This window comes from Pavona decussata, unplaced genomic scaffold (assembly GCF_977016875.1).
Source record: "Pavona decussata unplaced genomic scaffold, jaPavDecu1.1 SCAFFOLD_133, whole genome shotgun sequence".
In the NCBI taxonomy this organism is placed as follows: domain Eukaryota; kingdom Metazoa; phylum Cnidaria; class Anthozoa; order Scleractinia; family Agariciidae; genus Pavona; species Pavona decussata.
Window position 1 is genome coordinate 3,959,130 of NW_028145546.1, and position 23,393 is coordinate 3,982,522.

Sequence of the window (23,393 nt, forward strand, 5' to 3'; positions counted from 1 at the left end):
GACCTGTTGGCTATTTGCATAGCATGGCCCAGGATTTGAGCATGGAAAAAAACGTTCAAGTGGTCAAAGCAGAACGTGAACCCAGGACGTTCGGATTACAAGTCCGGTGCCCTTACCACTAGTCCAAACGGCCTCCAGTTAATACCCAGGGAAAAGCTTGTACATTCCTCGTGAAAGGGTTCACTTAATACGTTAAGTTGTTAATATGGAGGGTTGACTATGTTTTACCACATGTTTGTATTTCAGGAGATCAAATCATTGAAGTAAATGGTACTCACCTTAGAGGAATGGATCAAGAAGATGTCATCAAGATCTTCCGAGATTTACCAGGCTCTACAGAGATGAAAATTAGGAGATCAAAGACTGCTCCTCTGGAGATGGATTCTACCCAAAAAACAGAAAAGAGAAAGGAGTCACTTGAGAAACCTCCTGCACAAGAACCAGTACCATTACCTAAACCTCCTGAAAATAAGCGACGATCAAGCTTGAGAAACAAAGTACAACCTGTTAAACAAGGAAAACAAGAGGATAAACCTGCATCAGCTGTCACAATGGATGGCGTCCCTTCATCTGAACATACAAAACCTAAAACGGACAAAGATTCTTCTCAAATTAAAGGATTTAATTCCAGTGAATTAAATCAGAATAAAATGAAAGTTGCTGACAAAGCTGAGGAAAGAATTAAATCATCTGATAGGATAGAGAATGGACCAGAATCTCATCGGGAAAAACCAACTTCGGATAATAAGAATACCAGTATGGAAGTACCCAACACGAAATCTGTCAAAATAAAAGATGAACTGGGCGATAATTTGATCATTCCAACTGGTCACAGGAAAATGACAGTTAGCATAAAGAAGACATCCAACTCCACGCTTGGTATCTCATTAGTTCCAAGCTATGGGAAACTAAAAGGATACTTTCAGGTAATGGCAGTGTTGAAGTTGGTGTGCTTTAAATTTAATTTTGGAAAATGTTCAAACCGGTATCGTTTTAGTTTTGTTTTTGTCTCAGATTCATTGTTATTATATCGTAAACAATAGAAAACAAATTTAAACCACAACGTAGTCCAGTTACGTTAAAATTTTTTTTGGGGGGGTTTTGGTTTGTTTTGTTGTGCGAAATAATATCCATCATCCTTACATTTTCGTAAGCAACGTGGGTTTGGGCTTTTCGTTTTCTTGTCTTCTAATGATATTTAACGCTGTTGGTTAAAAAAATTGCTTACGGCTAAACCATGAGCGGCCCACACCTGGTTTCTGTCTCATAAAACGGTTAGAAGTATGAATACCCACCCCACCTCACTCCCCCACCCCCTCCCCCCTTGGTAGGATGATAGTCCGCACAGGACAATCAAGGGCATTTTAACATGTTTCTCTAACTGTTTTCCAGTAGCAAGTGAAACACCTCGATAGACCTACGTACTAACACATACATGTGTGTTTGCTTGTCTTCCAAGAACTTTTGTTCTTAATTTCATGCCTGTAAATAAATAATTATTGCCTTTATCTCTTCTTCAGATTCGTAGATTGCTATCAGGAATGGTGTGTGCGCAAGATGGACAGCTTTGCGTTGGTGACAGACTGGTGTCAGTAAATGGTGTCTCCTTAAAAGGTGTGACGCATTCAAGGGCATTACAGCTGCTAAAGAAACCAATGGAACTGGTCGTATTTGTCGTATTAAGAGAAGGTCTGGAAACGCAAGGCAAAGCGTCAAGTATTTCTGATGAATCTAAGAATGATTCATCCATTCAAACTTCTACTTTTAAAGCTGACAAGGAATCTAATAATGATCTTTTTATTCAAAACTCTCCAAAATCTGAAGACAGCAGCATACATACGAAAACATCAGATCCGTCAAAAATGGGCAATACAGAGGAAATGCAGAGTTTTGATCCTTTGGCTTCTTTAGAAGTAAAAAGTGAATCTACAACAAAAGTCAACAAATTGGGTGAATTTCCATCAGGTGATAGTGACGATGAAAGTTTACCGGAGTTACCATGCTCGCCACCTCCTCCTCCTCTCATGGACGCAGACGACCTTTTAGATGGTGATTTATCTATCCCTTCTCCTCCCCCAACGTTTTCTCCTCTGCCTCCGCCTCGTCCTTCAGAGATCACAGCAGCCAGCGAAGATGACGGCCTGGTGTCGTCATTTTCCATTGTTTCTCCACCTCCAGATCTTAGTCCCAGAATGAAAGAGTTTATGGAGCAAGATCTTTTTAAAACTGGAAATGATGAAGACAGCAGCAGCCTCGATTCTTTTCAGGGTGATGAGATTTTATCAGATTCCTGTGCTAGTCTCAACCAAGCTTGCTCACCGGACGGTTGGGATTTTCAAACGCTGCCAAAATCCGATGATGTGAATATCTCTGGCAAGGATGATCTGTTGTCCCTTGAACAATGTAATGCAACAGAGGCGCCTTTAGTTTCAACAGATTCTTTGGTTTTACCATCTTCTACTTCGCTTTCCCAGACCAAGGTCGGAAAGACAATTGATTCAAACAAGGAAATTGAACGAAGTTTTGTTCTTCCTGCTAGCAACAAAACAAGTAGTCCATTCCTTACTGGAGGCAATAACGACCTATCATCAGAGCAATCGAAAAACAAGCTCTCGAGACACGATGATGAAGGTCTTGAATTGAAGACAAACTCATTGTCGCCACTACATTCTAAAGGAATCAGTGAAAGTAACAAACAAGATGTAAAACCGGTCGAAGGAAGAAGAGTTGAGAACGTACCATTTGTTGTCACGTTCCAGAAGAAATTCAGGAGCCTTGGCATGAAGGTGAATCTGTCGGAGGACGGCAAGGTAACTGTGACTGAAGTGTCATCATTTGGATTGGTTGGAAAAGATGGAAATATCAGGTAAGAGGTGTTCACTATAAATGTGTCTGAATTCACGATGAGAGGGACAGAACAAAAGAAAACGTGAACATAATGTGTACACTCAGATTCAGTAAGGTTCTCTACCTTGTATTTGGAACCTCATTAGCCTTAGACTGCAAGCGGTGCCTTTCTGGGTAGTCGAGAGGGCGCGAAATAGCCGAGCGAAAAAGCGGCGAGACTGGAGACTGGAGGCCCTACTCCGCTCGTTTTCTCCAGCTTTCGGCTTTTTCGCTCGGCTATTTCGCGCCCTCTCGACTATCCACAAAGGGAGCGCTAGCAGTCTACATCAGCCTACTTTAACCATTTAATTACCCACAATAATAATGGAATCTCATGTATCATAAAAGACGTGTTTGACATCTAAGAATAATTGAACCTGTTTCCAGCGGCCTTTTTAAAATGAGATAGTTTCACTGCTGTGAAATAGTTCATTGTTTAAAATGTTTTATTCGACAATATTGACTATTACTAAGTGTTGAGATTTCATTGCCTTAGCTGTGGTGTGTCATGTGTTATTTCAGAGTTGGCGATGTCCTTTTGTCCATCAGTGATACTCCACTGGATGGAGTAGCTCTTGAAGTTGTCCAGGACATGATCAAAAACTGCCCTAGAGGGGATGTGAGAGTTGTAGCCCAGGCTGGACCTAAACCAGCAGTCCAGGAGACAGATAATTCGATGCCGCTTTGTGCAACAGAACGAGGTCGACGTGAGGAATTGTCTTTTTCGATGAGCCGGCCGGGTGAAAATCATGAGCCTAACGGTCCATTCCCCAGGACTCGGGTTGACTTACCAGAGGACCTCATGTCACAAGGAAATTCAGACATAGCCAGTAAAACGTTGAAAAACGTTTTGATGTCAAATGGATTACAAGGTTCAATATCTTCTACCCCGCCTCGGCAAAGGCGGCCAGACGCAACGAAGGAATGTGAACCTGTGCTGGAAAACATTAGATTAGAGGATTCTGATTTTGGTGATCTCCCCCCTCTTATTGCTCCTCCGCCAGTGCCAACTAACGACTGGCAGTTGGAAAGTTCTGCAGTTCCTGTTGGTGACCTGGTTGTTCAGGATACTGCTCAAGAAATCTCTTTGAACCCACCGTCAATATTCGATGATTTCTTCGATAACAGCCCCACTGATCCCTCAGCATTAGTTTGTGAATCTGAAATGGACAATACGGCTCCAAGTCTAACCCCAGTGGATTCTCAGCCTGATGATCACTCCAATTTACAACTGAAAGTAGAGTCATTCAATACGGCAGATGAATCTTCCAGCGTTCAGTATAAGCCTGCGATGCCATCTGAAACCGCACAGGCACAGCAACCAATTAGACCCCCCAGTTTGTTTGGGGATGACACAGAAAGTTTATCTTCATCCCCGGCCAAACCCACTGTGGATTTGTTTGATCAAGACGCAGCTTCATGGAATGGAATGAAAACTGTTCCACTCAAACCTCCAAGTCTGTTTGATGATGACCTTGAAAGCCTCCCTAGCTTGCCTCTTCCCCCTCCACCTCCAAAACCAGATAAACAATCAACCGGCAACTATGGTTTGGATACAAGTTCTACAAATTCGTCTTCACCTTTGCAGTCTCCATGGCTTAAGCAGAAAATCCCTAATGTTACAGCATGGTTTCGCCCCTCAAATGTAACAGCGACCTCTAGGTCTGAACCCAGATCATCTTCACCTTCTTCTCATGGAAATATCTCCACATTAGAGGTGTTTGATCCATTTGGTGGCGTGCCCAGTGAACCATCAGATGTCCCAGATGATGACATGGCCAGCCTGCCGCCTGCCCCACCACCACCACAATTGCCAGTCAACAGGTCATCCAGTCAGTCCTCCAGGTCCTCAAATACAGAGACCTCTTTAACGCATGAACAGCAGAACACACCTCAAATCAACAGGCCGCTTCCACCACCAGCCAAACCAGAACGCAAGAACTCCAAGAAAAGGTTACTGCCTTTGCGAATTACGTCCAAGAAAGGTCGAAAAACCTCTGAGCAAATTAATGCATCTCCTGAAAACGATCATCGCCATGAGTCATTACCATCTTCTGGCCATACGCGTTTTGATGATTACTCACGATCATCGGCACGTGTTGAGCCACCTGAAGATGATATGGAAAGCTTACCTCCTGCTCCTCCTCCACCAAGAATGTCACCTCTCACAGTGGAGAGTTTGGAGAATATAGTTGATGGTTACCAACCAGTAAAAGTTGCACAACTCATACCCAATCAATTTGAAGAGCAGAGAGCCACATTGTCAACTGGCGGGGACACTTCTCAGTCATCTCAAAGTCCAAAAAAGAAGAAGAAATCGTTTCGCAAAAATGTCATTCAACAGGATGTTAAGGAATCTTTTTCAGAATCGTCAAGTCAGTCAACGTCGTTTCCTTTAGTACCTGAGACAAACGCTCCTGTTGCCACCTCGGGGCAGCAACAGAGTCCACCGGAAGATGAGATTGCTGTGACAGATTCTTCAGATGCAATGTCACCACCTCCTCTCCCACCGGAAATGGAGCTGTGGGCCGAAACTGGGTCAGCTGAAGCGGAGCTTGCCTTATTAGATCAGATACTGAATTTAGAAGACTCCTCAAGATCAGGAAATGAACACAGTAGTGAAGGAGGCAGCACACCTGCATCTAAACGTGCAGCATTTCCCAAAGATGCTTTGGACAAAGAAGTCACCGAAATTGAGGATATCCCAGTAGTTTCCAAGTCTGAAGAAACAAGTGACCGCAGTAAGCTCTTTCAAGGTTCCTCGGAGTCACGTAATGTCGCCTCAAGGCACAGACCACCTGACATGAACACAGGAATACAACTTGATTTGCCCTCAATGGATTCCCATTTTCAAATAGAAACGACAAGAACAAATGACGATTCAGAATCACTTCCAGTTTTTGTTGACTCTAACATGTCTAGAACAAGTGAGATTGCACATCAGGGCTCTCCTGGCCGTTTGTTAAAACAACCAAGTGAAGATCGTGACAGCGGGAATGTAGTCAAGCAAAGAAGGCCAGCTCCACCCATTCCTACGCGACCTCAAGGTAACAACAAGGCAGGTAGCATTTCAAGGAAGCCACTTCCAGCCGGTTTGGGCGTAGCAGTACTTCCATCTAGGCCGCCTGACATGAAGCATAAGACTCTTCCGCCTTCGGATCAACAATCGCCCAAACATCAGAAGGAACAAAAGGTCTTATCGCTGGGTAGGGAAAAGAAAAAACTGTTCTCAAAAGGTCACAAAAGCAAGCAAAAACAAGTGGATTCCAACTATCTTGATTCACCCGACAACTCATCTGAAGTCAATACAGAGGGGCGTGAACGCTCACGGTCATGGACCAAGAAACTGTTTGGGTTCCGCAGTAGAAGCAAGAGCCGAGACAAGACAAAGGAGCGAGATGACAAGAGTCGTCGAGCGGACAGAAGTCGATCAGTTTCACCTTCTAGAGGGCTGTTCTCCAGATCACGAAGGTCGAGTTCTCCTCCTCCTCCACCGCCCTCGACAAAGAAAGTTCCTATGAGTAAACGTGGGAAAGATATTGAACAGAAAGCGTCAGATAGGGAACAAAGAGAACATTACATGGCTGCGAGTGAAAACACCCAAATTCCTGTACATCCAGCAACAGTATCGTCTTCTACTGAACCTTTTGTAGAAGGTAACAACAACAAACCTGATCCACAAGTTGAAGAGGATTTCATATCTGCACTGGAAAGTAATGTAGTAAATGCTGAATCACACTTATACGATGAAGCTTCAGGAGTTCAAGTTCAATATGACTACGAAGAAGCTCAAGTCGAAAATGTTCATTTGGCTCAAGAAATGAATGAGCTTATTGATAGTAAAAGACGAAGTTCAGGTTTGTCTAAGGAATATGACGTTGCAAAAGAACCAAATATGCTTTCCAGGATGGAGACATCAAGAATAGATAGACCACTCCCAGTGCCTCCTACTAGAGCTGAGGCGACAGCAATTACGAGCTATGTGACTGCCAAAGAGCAAGGTGCTGTTGAGTACGAGGCGCCACAGAAACCGGCGACCAAACCACCTGTACCAAAGAAGCCGTTGTTCCTGAAATCAAGTAGCTCACCGAGCAGACAGCAGCAGAGGACGGTGGATGAACTGAAACGTAAGTTCAATAAAGCTTCCACTTGTGATGAGAGACCAGAAACAGCACCAGAAAATGTGGAGAAGCTTACATTTACCTCTCAGGATGATGGCGTTCAAGTCGCCTTCAGTGATCATGAGGATTTGCCTTCCCCAGGTCCACCAACATTCAAACCTATCCTACCGCCAATGGCATTGCAAGCAGACGTGAATCAAAACGAACTAGAAGATCGAGGGATACCAGTTTGTCCGAACTCTCCAGGTCCTCCAAGATTTAAACCTCTGCCTCCACCTTTAGCTTTGAAAGAATCTGGGGTACAGAATGGGGTGAACGGCCATGAAACAACTGATGTGTTGGACTCTCCTGGCCCTCCACAATTCAAACCTGAACCTCCCCCGCTGCTGTTGCGCAGTGAGAACAATGATTTTGAACAGGAAGATCGTCCCAGCTTGCCGGACCAGCCGCATTTTAGACCTTTGCCTCCGCTCCCCATTGCTTCCTCAAAGATGCAAAGACACGAAGAAGACCAGTGCGTTGCACCCAAACAAAACCTTGTTGAAGATGTGCCAGTGGAGAATCAAGATTTGCTCGATGTCGAGCAAAGAAGAACGAAGCCACTACCTCCAATTCCTACCGGTTTTAATCTTAAGACTAGCGCTAGTACAGATACTTGTGTAGACGACGATGCGGATAATTATTCCGATTACAAGCTACCCCTTTCAAGACAGGATGCCCAGGAATACGATAACATTGAAGACAGCAAAACAGAAACTTTGCAACATCGAACAATTCTCGACAGCACTGAGCGCAATCATTACTCCCAAGTGTCTGAAGATGTTACAGAACCGTTAATTCTACAGAATGAAATTGTTCCCGTGAACACATCTCACAGTGATGATTTTGAGAGCTCAGATCTTTCATCGGAATGGGATGATACATGTAGCTCGACTCAAGATGACCATGGTTTTCAAGCGCCTGGTGCAAGATTCATCAGGAGTGCAAGTTTCTCAGCTGGAGACGTTCAAGCTAAACAACCTCCTCCTGCTGGTGCCTTTGCTGGTGCTGAAGACCAAAAGAGGTTGCCACCAGTCATCTTAAAACGTCCTCCGCCACCAATGCGAAGGCGATCGTCTTCACTGCCTCATTTGTTCGCAGAGTCAGACGCTTCCCAAGCGGAATCAGGTAGCATGGATTACTGGCACACTGGAAACCTACAGGAACTAATCAACAGTCGCAATCAGGAGCCAGACGTGGATGAAGGAATCATTGAGGTGCAGGTGAGACAGGAGAGACTTCGGTACTAACCATCTCGTACAGCATAATAAACGGTACCACAGGAAAGTACTACTTAAAACCTTTCATTTGAATTGTCACAGAGACTCAAACGTTAGAAACACAAAGCATAATAAACAGTACCACAAGAAAATACTTTTGGGCAGCTTTTCTTTCAATGAAAAAATTATGGATTTCATCCGCAGACTCAAAAGTTAGAATCGCTTTGTACAGCATAATGAGTTTGCTAAAATAACTATCAAATTAATCTCAAGTATTTTAATTGGATGTTCACATTTTATGATTCTATCCAAAAGCGTAAAAGTGAGAAGCGTAATTATTTGTCTCAGGTTTTAATTTTGTAACATAATGGCAAATAGTGTGAAACCGAAAGCCCAAGTTTTCCTTGAAATGCAAACGTTGTCTTTGACTTGGTAACCAGATGAATTCGTTAGAAGATTACAAACATTATGTCGGTCCTAAAATAAACGCCGGCTGGTCTTGGAGGTCTTACCCAATGCATGAAATGACAAACATCAACGCGTATGGATATAAATTTTACCACTGGTTGGCCGGTTTCAATTTTTCTCGCACGCTGCAACGTTTCTTTGCGAAACGAGTTTCGTGAAAGACTGCACTGGTGTGGTGGATCCATACAGTTCGCTTAGATAGAACCAAATGCTCGTAACTGCTCGTTTGTTTTTCCTTTCATTACAGCTTCTCAAAGAACAGCAGTCTATTGGGCTCATGGTCGTTGGAGGCCTGGACACGCACCTAGGTATGCTTTACATCAAAGACATTCAACCCAACTCACCAGCTGCCAATTGTAAGCGACTGAGGACTGGGGACCAGTTGTTACAAGTCAATGATAAATGCCTCGTTGGGGTGACACACGGTGAAGCATTAAACATCCTCAAGAACACTCCACCACTAGTGAAACTCACTGTAGCGAGGAAGAAAGACAACGCCAACAATGGTCTTGAGCTAGAGGCAGAGCGAAGACGCGTCAACGACTTTGAGGAACCGATAGTGAACCAAGCTCGTGAATCGAGCACAATTTCAAAGAGTTCACATGAGTTATCTTTCAGCCCTCCGACTGAAAGAGGCCAACGCCCCAAGTCTTTTGTCAGTCTGTCCTCATTCGGGACCCCTGTCCACAATGACCTTTCCCCGCAGACGTCTTTGTATGGTTCGTTTGAAGAGCTTGATGAATACGTGCCAGCTTACCTTGAGCCTGAGAGTCCAACACTGAACCTGCGACAAGATGACGTACCTATTACTATCATTGATGGTATCCCAGGTGACGATAGTGACGTCACGGTGGAGGAGGAGCCTAGGCCGAGGAGTAAGAGCGTGAGCTGGGCCGTCAGTGATGAGACAAGTCAAGTGTTTACTGTGGAGCTCCTTAAGAATGGTCGCGCTGGATTGGGTCTGAGTGTGAGTGGTGGAGTGGACACACCTTATGATGACATCACGGTAAGCATCCTCCTGTATTTTTTCTTTCCTCTGTATATCCCTTTCTCTTCTTCAGCCCCTTTGTTCCCTTTTTTTCCCTCTCATGTTGCACTCTTTTCCCCAGCCCTCTTTTCTTCCCTCAGCATGCCCTCCCTCTTTTAATGTATGTATCAGAAAACTTCTGTCACCCTTCTCGCAGATTTTTTGGACCCTTCTTCCTTTGCTCCTTTCAAAACACCATTCTGCCACTTCCTTGGCCTACCCCCAGTCCCATACCTTCTTTTTCTTCTCCTGTTTTTTTCTTTTTTGTTGTTGTTGTTGTTGTTGGTTTATTCTTTTGTTGTTGTTTTTGTTTTGTTTTTGTTTATTTTGTTGTTTTTAATTGCCTTTTTTGTTGTTGTTGTTTTATTTTTTTGCAAAATCCTTCGTTTTAACGTCCACACCAGAGTTGAATATCTTAACAAAAACGTTTCGATTGGTCAGTTGCTCCAACACATTCAAAGTTCTATTGTTGTTTGTGCAGGGTCAAGGCCAAAAAGGCAAACAAAAACATACAATAAAGAAGTTTGTCAGGTTTCATAACCATTGCCTTTAATTAACCATGCTTTTGCATAATTTCTTCTAAGATTTGTTTGACCCTTCTCTACCATTTTCTGCCTATTTTCTTTCTCCAAGCGTCCTTTCTCTCCTTTTTATTCTTCCGCATGGACCTCTGTCCTGCTGTCTCTGTCTGTTATCAAGGAAATCAAACGCCTCATTCGGCATAGACCTTTTTCATAAATGATGGCCGATTTATTATTCTTTTCAATATATGTTAATAAGCCCTACTAACCTTATTTCAGAGTAAAAATTCGTTTGAATTTTGCACATGCTGACGAGGCTAGTAGGGCTAATTTTCATGAAAACAAAAGAATAATTTATCGGCCGCCATTTATGAAAAAGGTCTATACCTTATCTGTATATTCTGCTAATTTTGTTTGTCCAGATTATACAATCTTCGTCATTATTTTGTTCCCAGGTTCGTCAGATCCTCTCAAGTAGCGTAACAGCCCAGAATGGACTTGTCAAAAAAGGTGACATTCTTTTGTCAGTAAATGGCAAATCGTTCAAAGGATTAACAAATATGCAAGCCCTAGCTCTCCTGAAAAACACTCCTGATCGAGTGACGCTTGTCTTATGCCGGCCATTAGGGGCTAAACAACACGAAAGGTCGCATGGCAACAGAGAGGTTTTTTCAGACTCCGAGGCTTGGCCGACAAAAGAGGAAGTGACCAAGAAAAAGAACTTAGCGAATACAAAGAGCATTGTACCACCGACACTTGAAAAGATCCCATTAGATCTTGCTAAGCAAAATGGCGAAAACTCTACGTATGATCGCCTAAAGAAGAGATTATTCTCCAACTCTGCATCCAAGAGTTTGAAGGAAAGGCTACAAAAGGTACCTCAAGGCCCCTCTGTGAGTGAGGTCACTCTTGAAAAGGGGGCTTCTGGACTAGGGTTCTCTTTGGGTGGGGGCCCGGACTCGCTGTATGGCGACGCCCCGATTCATGTGAGGTACGTGTTTAAAGAAAGTGTGGCTGGTAGAAGCGGGAAACTAAAGCCTGGAGACGAGATACTCGAGGTGAATGGACAGAGAGTTGCGTATATGACCAGTGTAGATGCTCTTGAACTGATAAGAAGATTACCTTATGGGCCTGTGATGATGAAGATAAGGAGGAAGTAACACAGGGAGGGTCTGATCAAATATTCAACATAGTATTAATATTTTCACTTCAAATAGTGCACAAATTGGCTCTGAAAGTATTGAAGACAAATGACAACACGGGAAAATACTGCTGAATAGCTTCCATTTCAATGGTCACACTTAAGGATTTTATCCACTGGCTCAAAATTTAGAACCACCTTGAGCGGCATAATATAACAATACGTTTCAATAGCTTTCATTTGAATGGTCACACTTTAAGATTTCATCCACAGACTCAAAAAGTAGAACCACCTTGTACAGCATAATAAACAACACCGCAGGAAAGAACTGCTCAGTAATTTTCATTGGAATGATCACAGTTTCGGATTTCATTCATTGACTCAATAACCAGCTCTTCAGTGTATAAATGAACTACAAGGAAGTACTGCTCAGTGTTTTCTGCGATTAAAATTGTAGGTTCCTACAATCTGTTCTTAGCCCCGCATTTTGTATTTCACTATTTTGTGAAAAGAATTTTATGATTCTGGGGTTTTCTGAGACAATAACTATAGCTATTTATTAAGGGGTACCGTATTACTGTAATATTACATATAGAGGTCTACAGATATAACTTGGTAGGTTAGAGTTTTCAAAGTCAATGCACATCGCGTGATGTACAAGATTCGTAACGTGTAGATGCTAGTAAGCCAGTCTTTTGATATACAGGGTGAATATTATTCGGCATAGCTCGATAGCTTCGAAATATTTGTGGATGATAATGTTGGTAATACTTATGGTGAAACGGAAATCTTGCTACGAATTTCACATCTTAGTTTTTGCTCTAGGGTATGTTTAAAATGTCACTCCAAATGTACAGAATTTCTATTTGAAAAACAGGGTCTACAGCCTATCCTAGCAATTAAGTCAAAATAATGTTTGTACAGGTGTACTAATTATTTTATGCGTGCCTCTAAGCCATATCATACGTGCATGCATATATTTATTGGAAACAAAATGGTGCTTTTGTATGTTGTATTGTAAGAAGTAATAATCAAAGAAGCTGGTGGTAGAAATGTTTAGTTGATTAAGTAATATGGCCACCGTAAAGAGAGTCAAGAGCTGACGTTCAAGCGCAAGCTCTTCGTCAGAGCGAATGATTACATGTAGACAGCCTGGTGCAGTTACATCTCTTTAAAAATATATAATTAGCATGGCTTGTACGAGGCACATGCCGTTCAAGTGCAGAAGTATTTTACATCATATCAAAGATAAGTTTGTAAATAAAATTATTTAATTTTGACTTGCTGATGTATTGTTACTGTAAAGCATGGAATGTGCAGGCTGACAAGTTGATCAAATCACGATTGCCTTTCGTTTCGTTCAACCCCGGTGGCCTCTCTGTATCGTGGAAGCGAGCCGAATCACTATTTGTTCTAGCTTTAGAACTGGTATGTTCCTTTTTTTTCTGTCGTTCTTCCTTGTTTCGGGCAAAACGCAAGAGTAACCTGCAGCCCTGACCAAATCATTTGCGATTTTAACCTCCCACCCCACCCCACCAACCTTGCAATGTTGACGAACAAAGAAAAATCAATGCGTGATACCTACAAGTTATGTTTAACAATGAACCTGGAGGAGCGGTGGTGGAGGGGGATTTAAAGAAAACCGTTCCCGTTCAGCCCCCGAGAAAGGTTTGTATTGTAAACCGAAATATCAGGAAAATTTTAAAAAATATTTTAGTTATTCTGGCCTTTTTATTTCGACCAAGTTCGCCATATCCGCCGTTTGGATCAGTCCGTCGTCTATATTTTGCATCTGAATTTCCTGCTTTCAATCATCCTCGTTCCCAGGGTCTCTCTTAGCTCCTGGAGACAGGAAGAAGAGAGACCCTGGAAACAAGTTTCTTTCCATTTCCACAACTGAGTGCTTTTGTTCGTTATTTAAATTTTTTTCTCTTTATTCCAATGTAAAGCCTAGTTTTCCCTTTGTTCCCTTCTGTTGCCTGATCTTCCGCGGTTGGCACCCCTTTTTTGGTCTACAGTTCCCGGACTTAACATACAGCATGCAATGAATCAGTTACTGGTTACAACATGAATGCTTTATTAATTCCACTTGTCTATGTATAACAGTTTACTTGGAAATTATCATTGCAAAATTCCTTGTGAGGCTAGGTAATGTTGTCTTAGATTGGAATTTGTATCACCAAGGGCCACAAATCACACAATGGAGAAGAAATGAGACAATTCCACCATTACTCTATCATAACACCATTTCGAATTAAATCGAAAGTATACTTTGCAGTGGCCCTGGTTACTAGTGTACAATATTTCTTGCTCAGTTTGTGTGTTGATGGAAGGATATCACTAAAAGCCAGCATGACCTATTCCCTTGGTCATCCAGATATGGATGTAGACTTTGGTACCTACAGTTTACTTACAGTTATTTATACTGTACAATTTACAGCGAAGCTTGTTGTACCATTGCCACGAGGAAAACATTTTAAATTAGTTTTTGCCTCTGATGTGTTCAATCACATTAAAATTAATCAACTTCAAGACCTTGGGAGGTGCTGTTTGGTGTACAAATGTGCCTGTTGTGTTGACTCTGCCTGCAACAGACTTCTTACTAATTATCCCATTATTGAGACAAAACTATCAAAAAGTGGCAACAATACAACAGGGCTACAAAGGTATTTTCACTTCTAACACAATGTAGTCTAAAAATAGTGAATGGTGATTAACAGCAAAGTATTTTGTTTTAAAATCAACACAAAAACTTCAAATAATAAGTATTGTGGCCAGTAGGGATACTTGAGGGAAGAAATCTGTAAGTAACACCTTGATGCCATTATTTGCTGTTTATTTTTGTCATCAATTTCATGACAAGAATGGACTAAGACGACTATCCATTTGACTATGAAGAAAACAAGAAATGGTGATCAACTGACGTTTTTGAAATTGTGGTTGATGCACACCTCATGTTTTCCCTGTTTCCTGGAAAATAATGTTGTATGGCTGCATAGTCTAAATGTGTTCAGTATTTTTTGCTTTCAAAATTTGATTGAAATGAAGAGTTTTACAATCCATGACAATTTCATTTGACAAATTGTAACAATTACATCATCTTTGGCATAAAACTTGTTTCACAATGCCACTCCAAACAAATTTGTTTTGCTTACGTTTTTACCATCAAACCCCATCTAATGTTTAGTGATTTTGCCTTTGGTATCATTGGACAGAAACTCAAGCCAAGCTATAAATTTATCATTTCTTTTGCTTGCTTTCTAACCAAACAGTTCTTTTGTTTCAGTTACTTGAGTCGCATGGTTAAGTTGTATACAAAACTACTGACAAATTCTTTGCAAAATTGCCACATCCAATGCTTGTTGAAATTCGTAAATTCTCAAAATGGATAGAGTACCTTGCCCCCTCGGTACTGCCATTAAATGCAAATACATACACATACTAAAATATGCCGTTAAATAGCACCTCCTTTTTGACAACAGAACCCGTATTGTTTGAAGCTTTTAAAGTTGACATATAATGACTCAATAAATATACAGCCATTCCCATCTACTAGCAATCTATTAGCAGGGTTCTGATCAAGTTTCAGCAGCCAGCTAAGACATGGCTATTTTGGATTTTGAGCTATCTATGTTTTGGTGAATTGGTTGTTAAATGAATCTGTATGAACACTCATTCACTAAATTGCTCCTTGTAGATCCTAACTGTCTATTCAGAAACTTTATGAGAACCCTGTAGTGATCAAGATTAATAGTACTACATTAGCTTTTCCTATAACCTAACCTTTTCTCAAACCTTGTAACTTTAGTTTTAATCCCCCAGAAACCTAAGTATTAATTCAAAATTTTGCTTACACTTTGATTACATCATTGGGCCACTTGTACCCCAAAGAACACAACCTCCCTTGAAATAGAGTAGAACCCTGTTAAATGAGCACTGTTGGACCATAAAAATATGAATGGCTAGTCACATTTAGGACACAAGATGAATGCAAAAGGTTTGTTCAGGGCCCAGTTGTTCAGAGCCTGATTAAGCTAATTCTGAGTTAACATGACCTTTGATTCAAGTTTAATTGTTTATCCATAAAAAATTTTGTCCCACAGTTTGGACATACAGTCTTCTTTACCAATTTCTTAAAATAAGCTATTTAAAAGGTTCTTAACAAGCACACTGAAATGCTTGGTTAACTTTTAATCGTGAAATGGCGCATTAATCAGCTTCCTAACAACCAGACCTGGACCTACAACAAGAAGCCAAGATAACAGCTATGATAATGGTCATGTTATTAGAGTAGTTTAAAGGCAGTGATCCACAGTCTGACTGGCAAATTTTGCCCTCCATTATGCACAACAGAGAGCAAAGTTCTACAATACTGTAAAATTCCGAAATAATGCAAGCCCATCCTAAGCCCCTCAGATGCAAACATCCTTTTAATATTGTAAGACCTCCCAAATTTCAGGCCATGGACTCTTTTAGGCCATTAGCTTTGTGTTTCATACTGTTTAAAGCTCTCTGGATTTCCTACTATTGTTACTGCGCATACGCTCTGCGCATCTCGAGATACTCGGGTTTCCTATGGGTGGTGCCTGCTAATACAGGAATATTTTTGTGCGGTTTAAAACTATGCGGAGAAAGCAGAACTTAGCAAACGCTTTTGGTATCTCGAAAGAAAATTGGGGGTAACCATGCATTTTTCAGAGATAATTAAGCTTCAATTTAGGCAAAAATCCCATACATTGCTTCATATTTTGGCGCTTTTTAGAGATATTATTGCTTAATTATCTCTGAAAAATGCGTGGCTACCCCCAATTTTCGTTTTGGATACCAATAGGCCTTCCTAAGATCTGCTTATCCCGCATAGTCATAAACCGCACAAACATACTTCGATATTAGTAGGCACCATCCTTACGTTAATAAAAAACCAGCCCTTCACACCCTTCCTGAAGAGACCTTTAAATGAACATAAGTCAGCTCTGGGCTGAAACCATATTTGGAATTTTACAGTAACACCCAAACACAGATGGCCCTCACATCAACTTAAAGAGAAAATAATTTAATCTTATGGCAATAATAATTATTTATTGAAATAGGAAATAATAGCACAGGATATTTTTTCAACTTGTGACGAAGAAGTAAATATGCAATGTTCAGACAATAAACAAATAATGCAAGGTGTTATTATAGCAAGTGCACATACCACAAAACATTTTGAACTGTTTGAGCAAAGAACCAAAAGTAGTGTTTCTGTTATCTTTTTAACTACAGTGTGTGAATGTAAGAGAAATGTTCAACATAACTTTCAGCTGTTCCCATGAAAAATACTATTACACTATTTCATGCCATCATAACCAATGAAGACCTAAGCTCTTGGGCCAAATGTCTTCAAGTGTTTTCACAAAACCTTTGATTTTAGCATTTTAAGCCAGCGTCAAACCTTTTTACGTATTTTCCCTATATCCCCCATGAGGTTTGCAAGATTTCATAATCAGTTCCCTGCCTAACTATACTTGTGCACCCTGATAAAAACAAAACCCTGCAGTGAATGGGTAACAGCTTATATTGAGAAAATGCAAAAAGTCTAAGAAAATTCTAAGCTTGTAATAATTATCAAAAACTGATGCTAGCTAATAACACCAACATTGCATCTGAGATGTCACTTATAACCAGCAACTGGTCATCATGTGTAGCTACTACAGTGAAGATTGCTTGCTCCCCAGCATTTGAAAATGACTAAAATAACACTGGGCATGGGAAACTTTCATTAATTTACAACCAGATACTATCTTTACTGAGCCAGCTTTTCTGACATTTCATGACAGCCCTGCTGTATTATGACAACAGCTGCTAGTTTTCACCGCAAGTTAAGGTGCACTTTGTTCTTACACTACCTTATTTCAAGGTGACTCTTACCCATAAACATTAATTATTTTATTATTATTAACTTGCTGTACCCTACCTAGTTCAGGTTGTTTATTTAATGAATGCAGAGATTACACACCACATAACTTCGTTTGCACTTGGCTTCTGTGCTTCTACCTCGGGTTCAAGGTCTAAAAGATCTCGGACCCTTTTCATTGCAAGTTCATAATCATCATCTGAAAGTGGCGCAAATGCATTCTCCAAAACATCGGATGAATGTGCAAGATAGATCAATGATAGAACCCTTTTATCCATTCTATGTGGGTCATTCACCCACTTGGATAAAACAGCATCTTGGACCTTTTTTATGACTCTCTGTTTGGATACAGAATCAACCAGGGGATGTGTTGTCATGTCGAACAAGAGGAAATTCTGTTTCTCAGTTGTAAGAACGCCCTTCTCCACAAGATTTTTTGCAAGCCGCTCACGGACATTTCTAAGCTGGTATCTTAGCTTCAAGGGGTTCCATGTCTCACCTGAAAAAAAAAAAAGAAAGAAATTGTTAGTGAACAGGATCTAACATCAATAACCTTTGAAGGAGACATGGAAGTCAATATGAAGATTTCTTTCACAAGGATTATGACAATTAATTTCAAAGTGCTGCATGCATCATGATAGGCCCTGCTCATCCAAAATGTTCATGATATCACTGCATGGTGTGAGTTGTGCACAAACATGCAAATTATTGGTGTCGTCCAAGTACTGATCAACAAAGTGTCCGTATCCATTTCTGTCCATGCAAACAAATACAGATAGAACGTTTTTAATTAAACTTGAAATGATCCAATGAAAAATCCAAGAGCCAGTCTTGGAGATATCCAAGATCTTTTACCCGGATTCGGTAAAAAGGGGGATTAATTAATTATGGTTAGGGTTGGGAGTCAAGATCTAGGCAGGGCCTGGTTGCTAGCTATTACAGTTACACTGTTACACTTTTTTATTTCTTCTGTTTTGTTTTTAATGCACTAGCACCCTATGATACCAACTTCATGGTCTTTGCAGAAGACTAAAAATAATAATGTCCATTTAAAAAAAGGAGTCTTCACTACACTTGGATTATTTTTGTTTGTTTGTTTGTTTTTTATTCATTTAACTCTTCCAAAAACACGAGTCAGCCTGCGTAACAAGTGTTTCAGTGGGGTTGGTCGATTCAACTTGAAAAGTGAAGCTTACTATGAATATACATAAGTTTTGAAAAACAAATTAGTACACAATTAAAAAATCACTCACTGAATAACACTATTATAGACCTCAGCTTTAGCTGTGTTTGATAAATCAAATAACATTTCACAGAGGGAAGATTAATGCTCTTTTTCCAGTAAACATTACATAAAATTTAAGCTTATGTATACATATGCAAAGTGACACGTCTCTGTATCCCTTGCCTACCAATCTTATTTCCATAAGCCGCAAAAAAATTCACGTCCTTTAAGGAGACCCCGATTTATTCTCCAAGCTCCATGAAGATTAAAAGATACTGTTGGAAATTTAGCACCAGATAGTCAAGATAGAGACAGGTTTTATACTCTGACGAATTAACTCAATCTTTGATTTGTTACAATTTCGCCAAAACTACGAGACTACCGAATATATCGGACAGTTCGATTCCTTCAAGGCTACTTTATGAAACGTAAAAAACGTAAAACAGGGTGACAACCTTCATTCGGCGTTTGATCTCTTTTTTCTTAGTATGACCAGTGATATGGTGGTAAGGAATGACGACACGACTTATTTGATATTCTGTTATATGCTTCTACTCACCACTCAGAAGTTCAATCCAATTTTGTGCCGTGTCAGGGGGATCCGTCTCTTTGATGTGCTTCAAGGCTTCATCCAAGAGTACATCGCCAGTTAGGTTATCACTCTTGCACAAAACGCGCCTATTCAACATGCTCTTTCTTCGCATTCCAGTCTTCTCGAGTTCTATTCTCGCCCTCAAGCCTAATTCGATCATCATGCATCCGCGCAGACCCGACGAAATACAGTCATTCCAAAACGACGTGTAACCCTAAATTAGAGATCAGAAACAAAAGCCTGGATTATACACAATGCTAACTACATCTAGGGTAATAGCAAGCTTTTACGAATTACCTCTTTATCTTTTAGCCCAAGCAGTAGCACTTCCTCCATTAGAGTAAGCCTGGTCTCCTTCCTGTCGCCAGATTCCTCTTCGCTCTCATAACCTTCGTTCCCTTCGATGTCCGGGTTATCATCGGGTGAAATTCCACTAGAAGCTGCACTACGCTGAACTTGTTGCCCTGTCCTTCTCGTTGCCATTATGCGACAAGAGAAGAACCTACGAACGAAAGATGTACACGAACAACGAGGAAAAAACCATAAACTTCGGAACTATTTCGCCAAGATGGCCGTGTTTGGCCGGTTCACAATGGTCACTTGTCGAACTGACTGATGGGTAAGTCGTTCAAGCTTGATGATTTCACCCTCCCCACCCTCGATTGCCTTTAATTTACATGATTTACATTTCTTGTACACTTCAATTATACACTTCACGACACACTTCACATTTTTTAGCCTTCGAAGTATCACTTAGACACCTTAATGTTCCTATAAGATTTTTCCCTTTTTCTGTTAGAACATATAACGTTACAAGGATGATAATGGCTAAAAATTACTGGAAACATTTCCGTGTCCCTGCAATCAAATGAATCGATTGAATTTTTGTTTCCACTTCCAGTATCATTTTTACTATTGTAGGATTGCGTTATTAAAGGGGAAAATTTGATATAACGTACATGTAGATTGTTTCAAATTCTCGGCAGGGACCGCGGAGTATTGTTCACGCGGTTTTCACTTCGACTAGTCTTATCGGTTCTTGCTTTATGGGTGTGCATTATTAAAGAAATAAAAAACGCGCCGAGTGCATTGTTGAGTTATATAAGCACGCGGAAATTTTTAAGAACACGAGAGAAGTGCAGAGAGGCACGAGCCGTAGGCGAGTGCCTCTCTGCACTTCTCGAGTGTTCTTAAAAATTCCCAAGTGCTTATATAACTCAACAATGCACGAGGAACAAGTTTTTTTATTTCTTTTATAAAATATAAACAATCGCAACTCCTCAGACAAGTGCGAATTTTAATGAATCAACATCAAGTTTCTCCTTACGCGAGATAACGCGTAATTTAATAGCGCGCGCTCTTGCCGATCACGACAGGGCACGCGACAGCGCGCGCAATCAAGTAAAAAGTCAAACTGTTTTAGTTTTTCGTCTCGTCGTAAGCAAGTTCAAGAAGTTAACTACAAGTCAAGTTTAAGTTTTAAGGTGTTGAGAGACACGTTCAAGTTAATTAAAAGTCTGGAAAAATCAGTACAAGAGACTGTTCTTTGCGAATCGCTGGAGTGACAGCGCATTCTGTCTCTGAATTTCTCAGATTTTTCACAGGCAAAAAATCTGACGTGTGCTCCGTGCATATGTACAATTATAATGCACGCACCATACGTATGCTTCGTGCTTTGTGGAGTTATACAGAACTCAGTTTGACCAATCACAGCGCTTGCTTGACCCTGGCTATTTTATAATGCCTCATGGTATTTTATGTTTGCTCGCGGCCATGTTTTCAACCTTCTTGTCATCGAGAATGACCTTTCTCCAGTAGCAGGATCGATTAACCTGCAGCAAGTTACCATGGTTACAAAAAATCAAAACCGTCACTAGAAATCATTTGCCCCTCGTGAACAGCTTGGTTCTACACCATTTTCAAAATATCACAAAAGCAAATATTACCGGCATCAGTAAGGATTTAAGATTTGTGCCGGAAATGTCTTTGGAGTTCAGAAAGCTTATCAAAATAGCCTCCATGTTGACATATGCTTCAAGACTTGGTTGATCAAAATTCGTTTACAGAAGGCTGTACCAAAACTCCACGCGAAATGTCCATCTTTTCAGGCACGGAGGCAAAACCAGCAAGGGAAAGTGTAAGTCAGGTGACCTGTTTATATGGAGAGATGTAGGCCTGGCTGAGCGGTTCTCATCCTCCTTTCCCGGGGCTCTCTTGTCTGCAGCAAATAAAGGAGCGAAAACTCGGAAACTGAAAGAAAAACATAAATGAATAAAAAGGGGGAGTGAGGCCTTTTCTCTTTCTTCCCGTCATCCCCAACTTTTTCACTCTATCCAGTCTCCCTGCCGCTAATGCTCCAATCCAGCGCGAAAGAGGCCTCTCTGGAGAGAGAGAGTTTCCAAGCCAACTTTTACCGAACGTTTATATGAGTTGACCGACTTAATTATTCATTGGCTCTGCTTAGTTATTCATAACCTCGTTATGTTTCTGTCTTTAATTCATTTACTATTTTATGCGGTGTTCTGGGCCCCACGTAATATGGGCTCACGCTGTTGCCGCTTCCCTGCCAGGCGGGTCTTCTGTTTTGGAGAAGTTGACTCGTCGGCTAGCGTAGCTCGGTTATATGCGGGTAACCCTTCTAACCGGTCGAGACAACTTTACTCCACACAAGCAGGCCACAAGAAAACATCATGGCCCTCGGCTAACGGCTGTCAGGCCATCCAGTGCTTTTATTACCACAGTACTTATAGCGGACTGGAGATAGATGCAGACAACATTGCACTTACCTCCAGTACAACAAGCCAGATCCAGCAGAAAGCTAGAAGCCACAGAACTAACAGTAAGGGAACTGGGTTGAAGATTAATTCTGAGAAGACAAGACTCCTTAGGTTGAATACACCTAACATTGAGAAAGTACATGTAGTCGGCCAAGATACTGAGGGCGTTGAAAGTTTTGTGTGTCAGCAAGACAGGCTGTACGGAAGATGACATTAATGCAAAGCTTGGGGGAAAAAAGGCAGCAAATAACAAGCTGAGCATTGCAAAAGTTCTGGAAGAACGGCCAGTTGACCATCAAGATCAAGTTCAACATTAATTCTTTAAGTTTAACGTCTTCTCGGTCTTGTTATATGGTTGTGAAATCTGGAGGACCACTAAAGCCTATAAGAAGAGAGATGAGAAGAAGCCGGGCGCCTTGTACAAGAGTGTAAGAAGGGTATTAAAAATCTGTTGGCTAGTACGTGTTACAAACGAGGAGATAAGGAGAGGAACAGGACTGGAGAGAATAAGCTGCGACCAAGTGGGAAGCAGAAGATGAACATGGTTAAGCCATGTCCTTAGAAAAGACTACCGCCTAAACCCCAGCATGCATTGCTCTCACTTGGGGCACCCGAAGGATTTCAAGAGGAAACGGTAGGTATGCAACTTTAGCGGATGCCAAAAGAAAGCCTGAAAAAAATTCAGGCTTGAACTCAGGCTTGAATACGATCTAGCTTGAATTTCAGGTTCTCTTTTCGCAACTGCTTGCATAAACTGATTCCCTTTTAAGACCCGCATTCTTGGAAACCAGAAAAGGTCAAAAAACAACATTTTAAGCCGGTTTCTTTGTTTAACGTTTTCGTTGGCTGTTTGGTGATCTCCGCAGTTCTGGATTTATGCAAAATGCGTTAGCTTATCGGAGCAAACGTGCTCTTGTCTCAACCAATAAGGAGGAAGAATAAACCTAGTTTCATTTGCGCTAATTTGCCCTTGTCGTGATTGTCCTTTTTACAAGTGTTTTCCCCTCTAGTACCGGCTATTCTGATTGGTTCATTTGGTAATCATGTTTGATAATTTAACGGCTTTTTATACGTTTTTACTGCGCTTGCTTGGCACAGGCTTTTCCGTGCTAGGTGCGATCCAGTCGGGTCGTAACTGTCATTTTACGCAGTTTTTCCCGCGCTTAACATTGCACGTTTCTGCCTCTAGCCGGTTCGTTTCCAGTTTGCGATTGTTGTGATTGACCAGATGTGATAACCTTGTTTCGCTTTTATGTTAACCTTAACATTATCAGTAGTAAATTAGCTCAATCTCGATCTTGCTTTTCATGATAGGATTCGACAATCACGCAAGACACCTCACAAAGTTTCCAGGCATGACACTGAGATGGAGTCTAAAATTCCTGCTGACGACTGACCACGACTCTAACTATGATCTAACCTCTTGGGTTGATCATTATTCAAAGCAAAACCCATTATAAAACGGTGCATTATCCGTTTG

General features: G+C 41.1%; 2 protein-coding genes across 3 annotated transcripts in view; one reads left to right on the top strand and one right to left on the bottom strand.

The window, feature by feature from the left end:
• The window catches only part of LOC146468326 (uncharacterized), a 29,589-nt gene extending 15,273 nt beyond the window's left edge, over nucleotides 1-14,316 (top strand). Inside the window, 5 exon segments of the mRNA XM_085124974.1 lie at nucleotides 247-926; nucleotides 1,521-2,866; nucleotides 3,409-8,269; nucleotides 8,982-9,740; nucleotides 10,738-14,316. Coding sequence (XP_084981100.1) covers nucleotides 247-926; nucleotides 1,521-2,866; nucleotides 3,409-8,269; nucleotides 8,982-9,740; nucleotides 10,738-11,442 — 8,351 coding nt within the window. The 3' untranslated portion in view covers nucleotides 11,443-14,316.
• On the bottom strand, nucleotides 13,477-19,749 carry LOC146468327 (Golgi phosphoprotein 3 homolog sauron-like). 2 transcript variants are annotated; one of them, XM_085124972.1, is made up of 4 exons: nucleotides 19,434-19,749; nucleotides 19,104-19,350; nucleotides 16,333-17,818; nucleotides 13,477-15,956 (listed from the first exon to the last, which is right to left on the bottom strand). In XM_085124972.1, exons 1-3 carry the CDS (start codon nucleotides 19,617-19,619, stop codon nucleotides 17,394-17,396), a joined length of 858 nt encoding a protein of 285 aa, XP_084981098.1. In that variant the 5' UTR covers nucleotides 19,620-19,749; the 3' UTR covers nucleotides 13,477-15,956; nucleotides 16,333-17,393. The 2 variants fall into 2 exon arrangements, with proteins under 2 accessions (XP_084981098.1, XP_084981099.1); XM_085124973.1 differs by having other exon boundaries at nucleotides 13,477-15,947; nucleotides 16,324-17,818.
• Nucleotides 19,750-23,393: the final 3,644 nt, after the last annotated feature.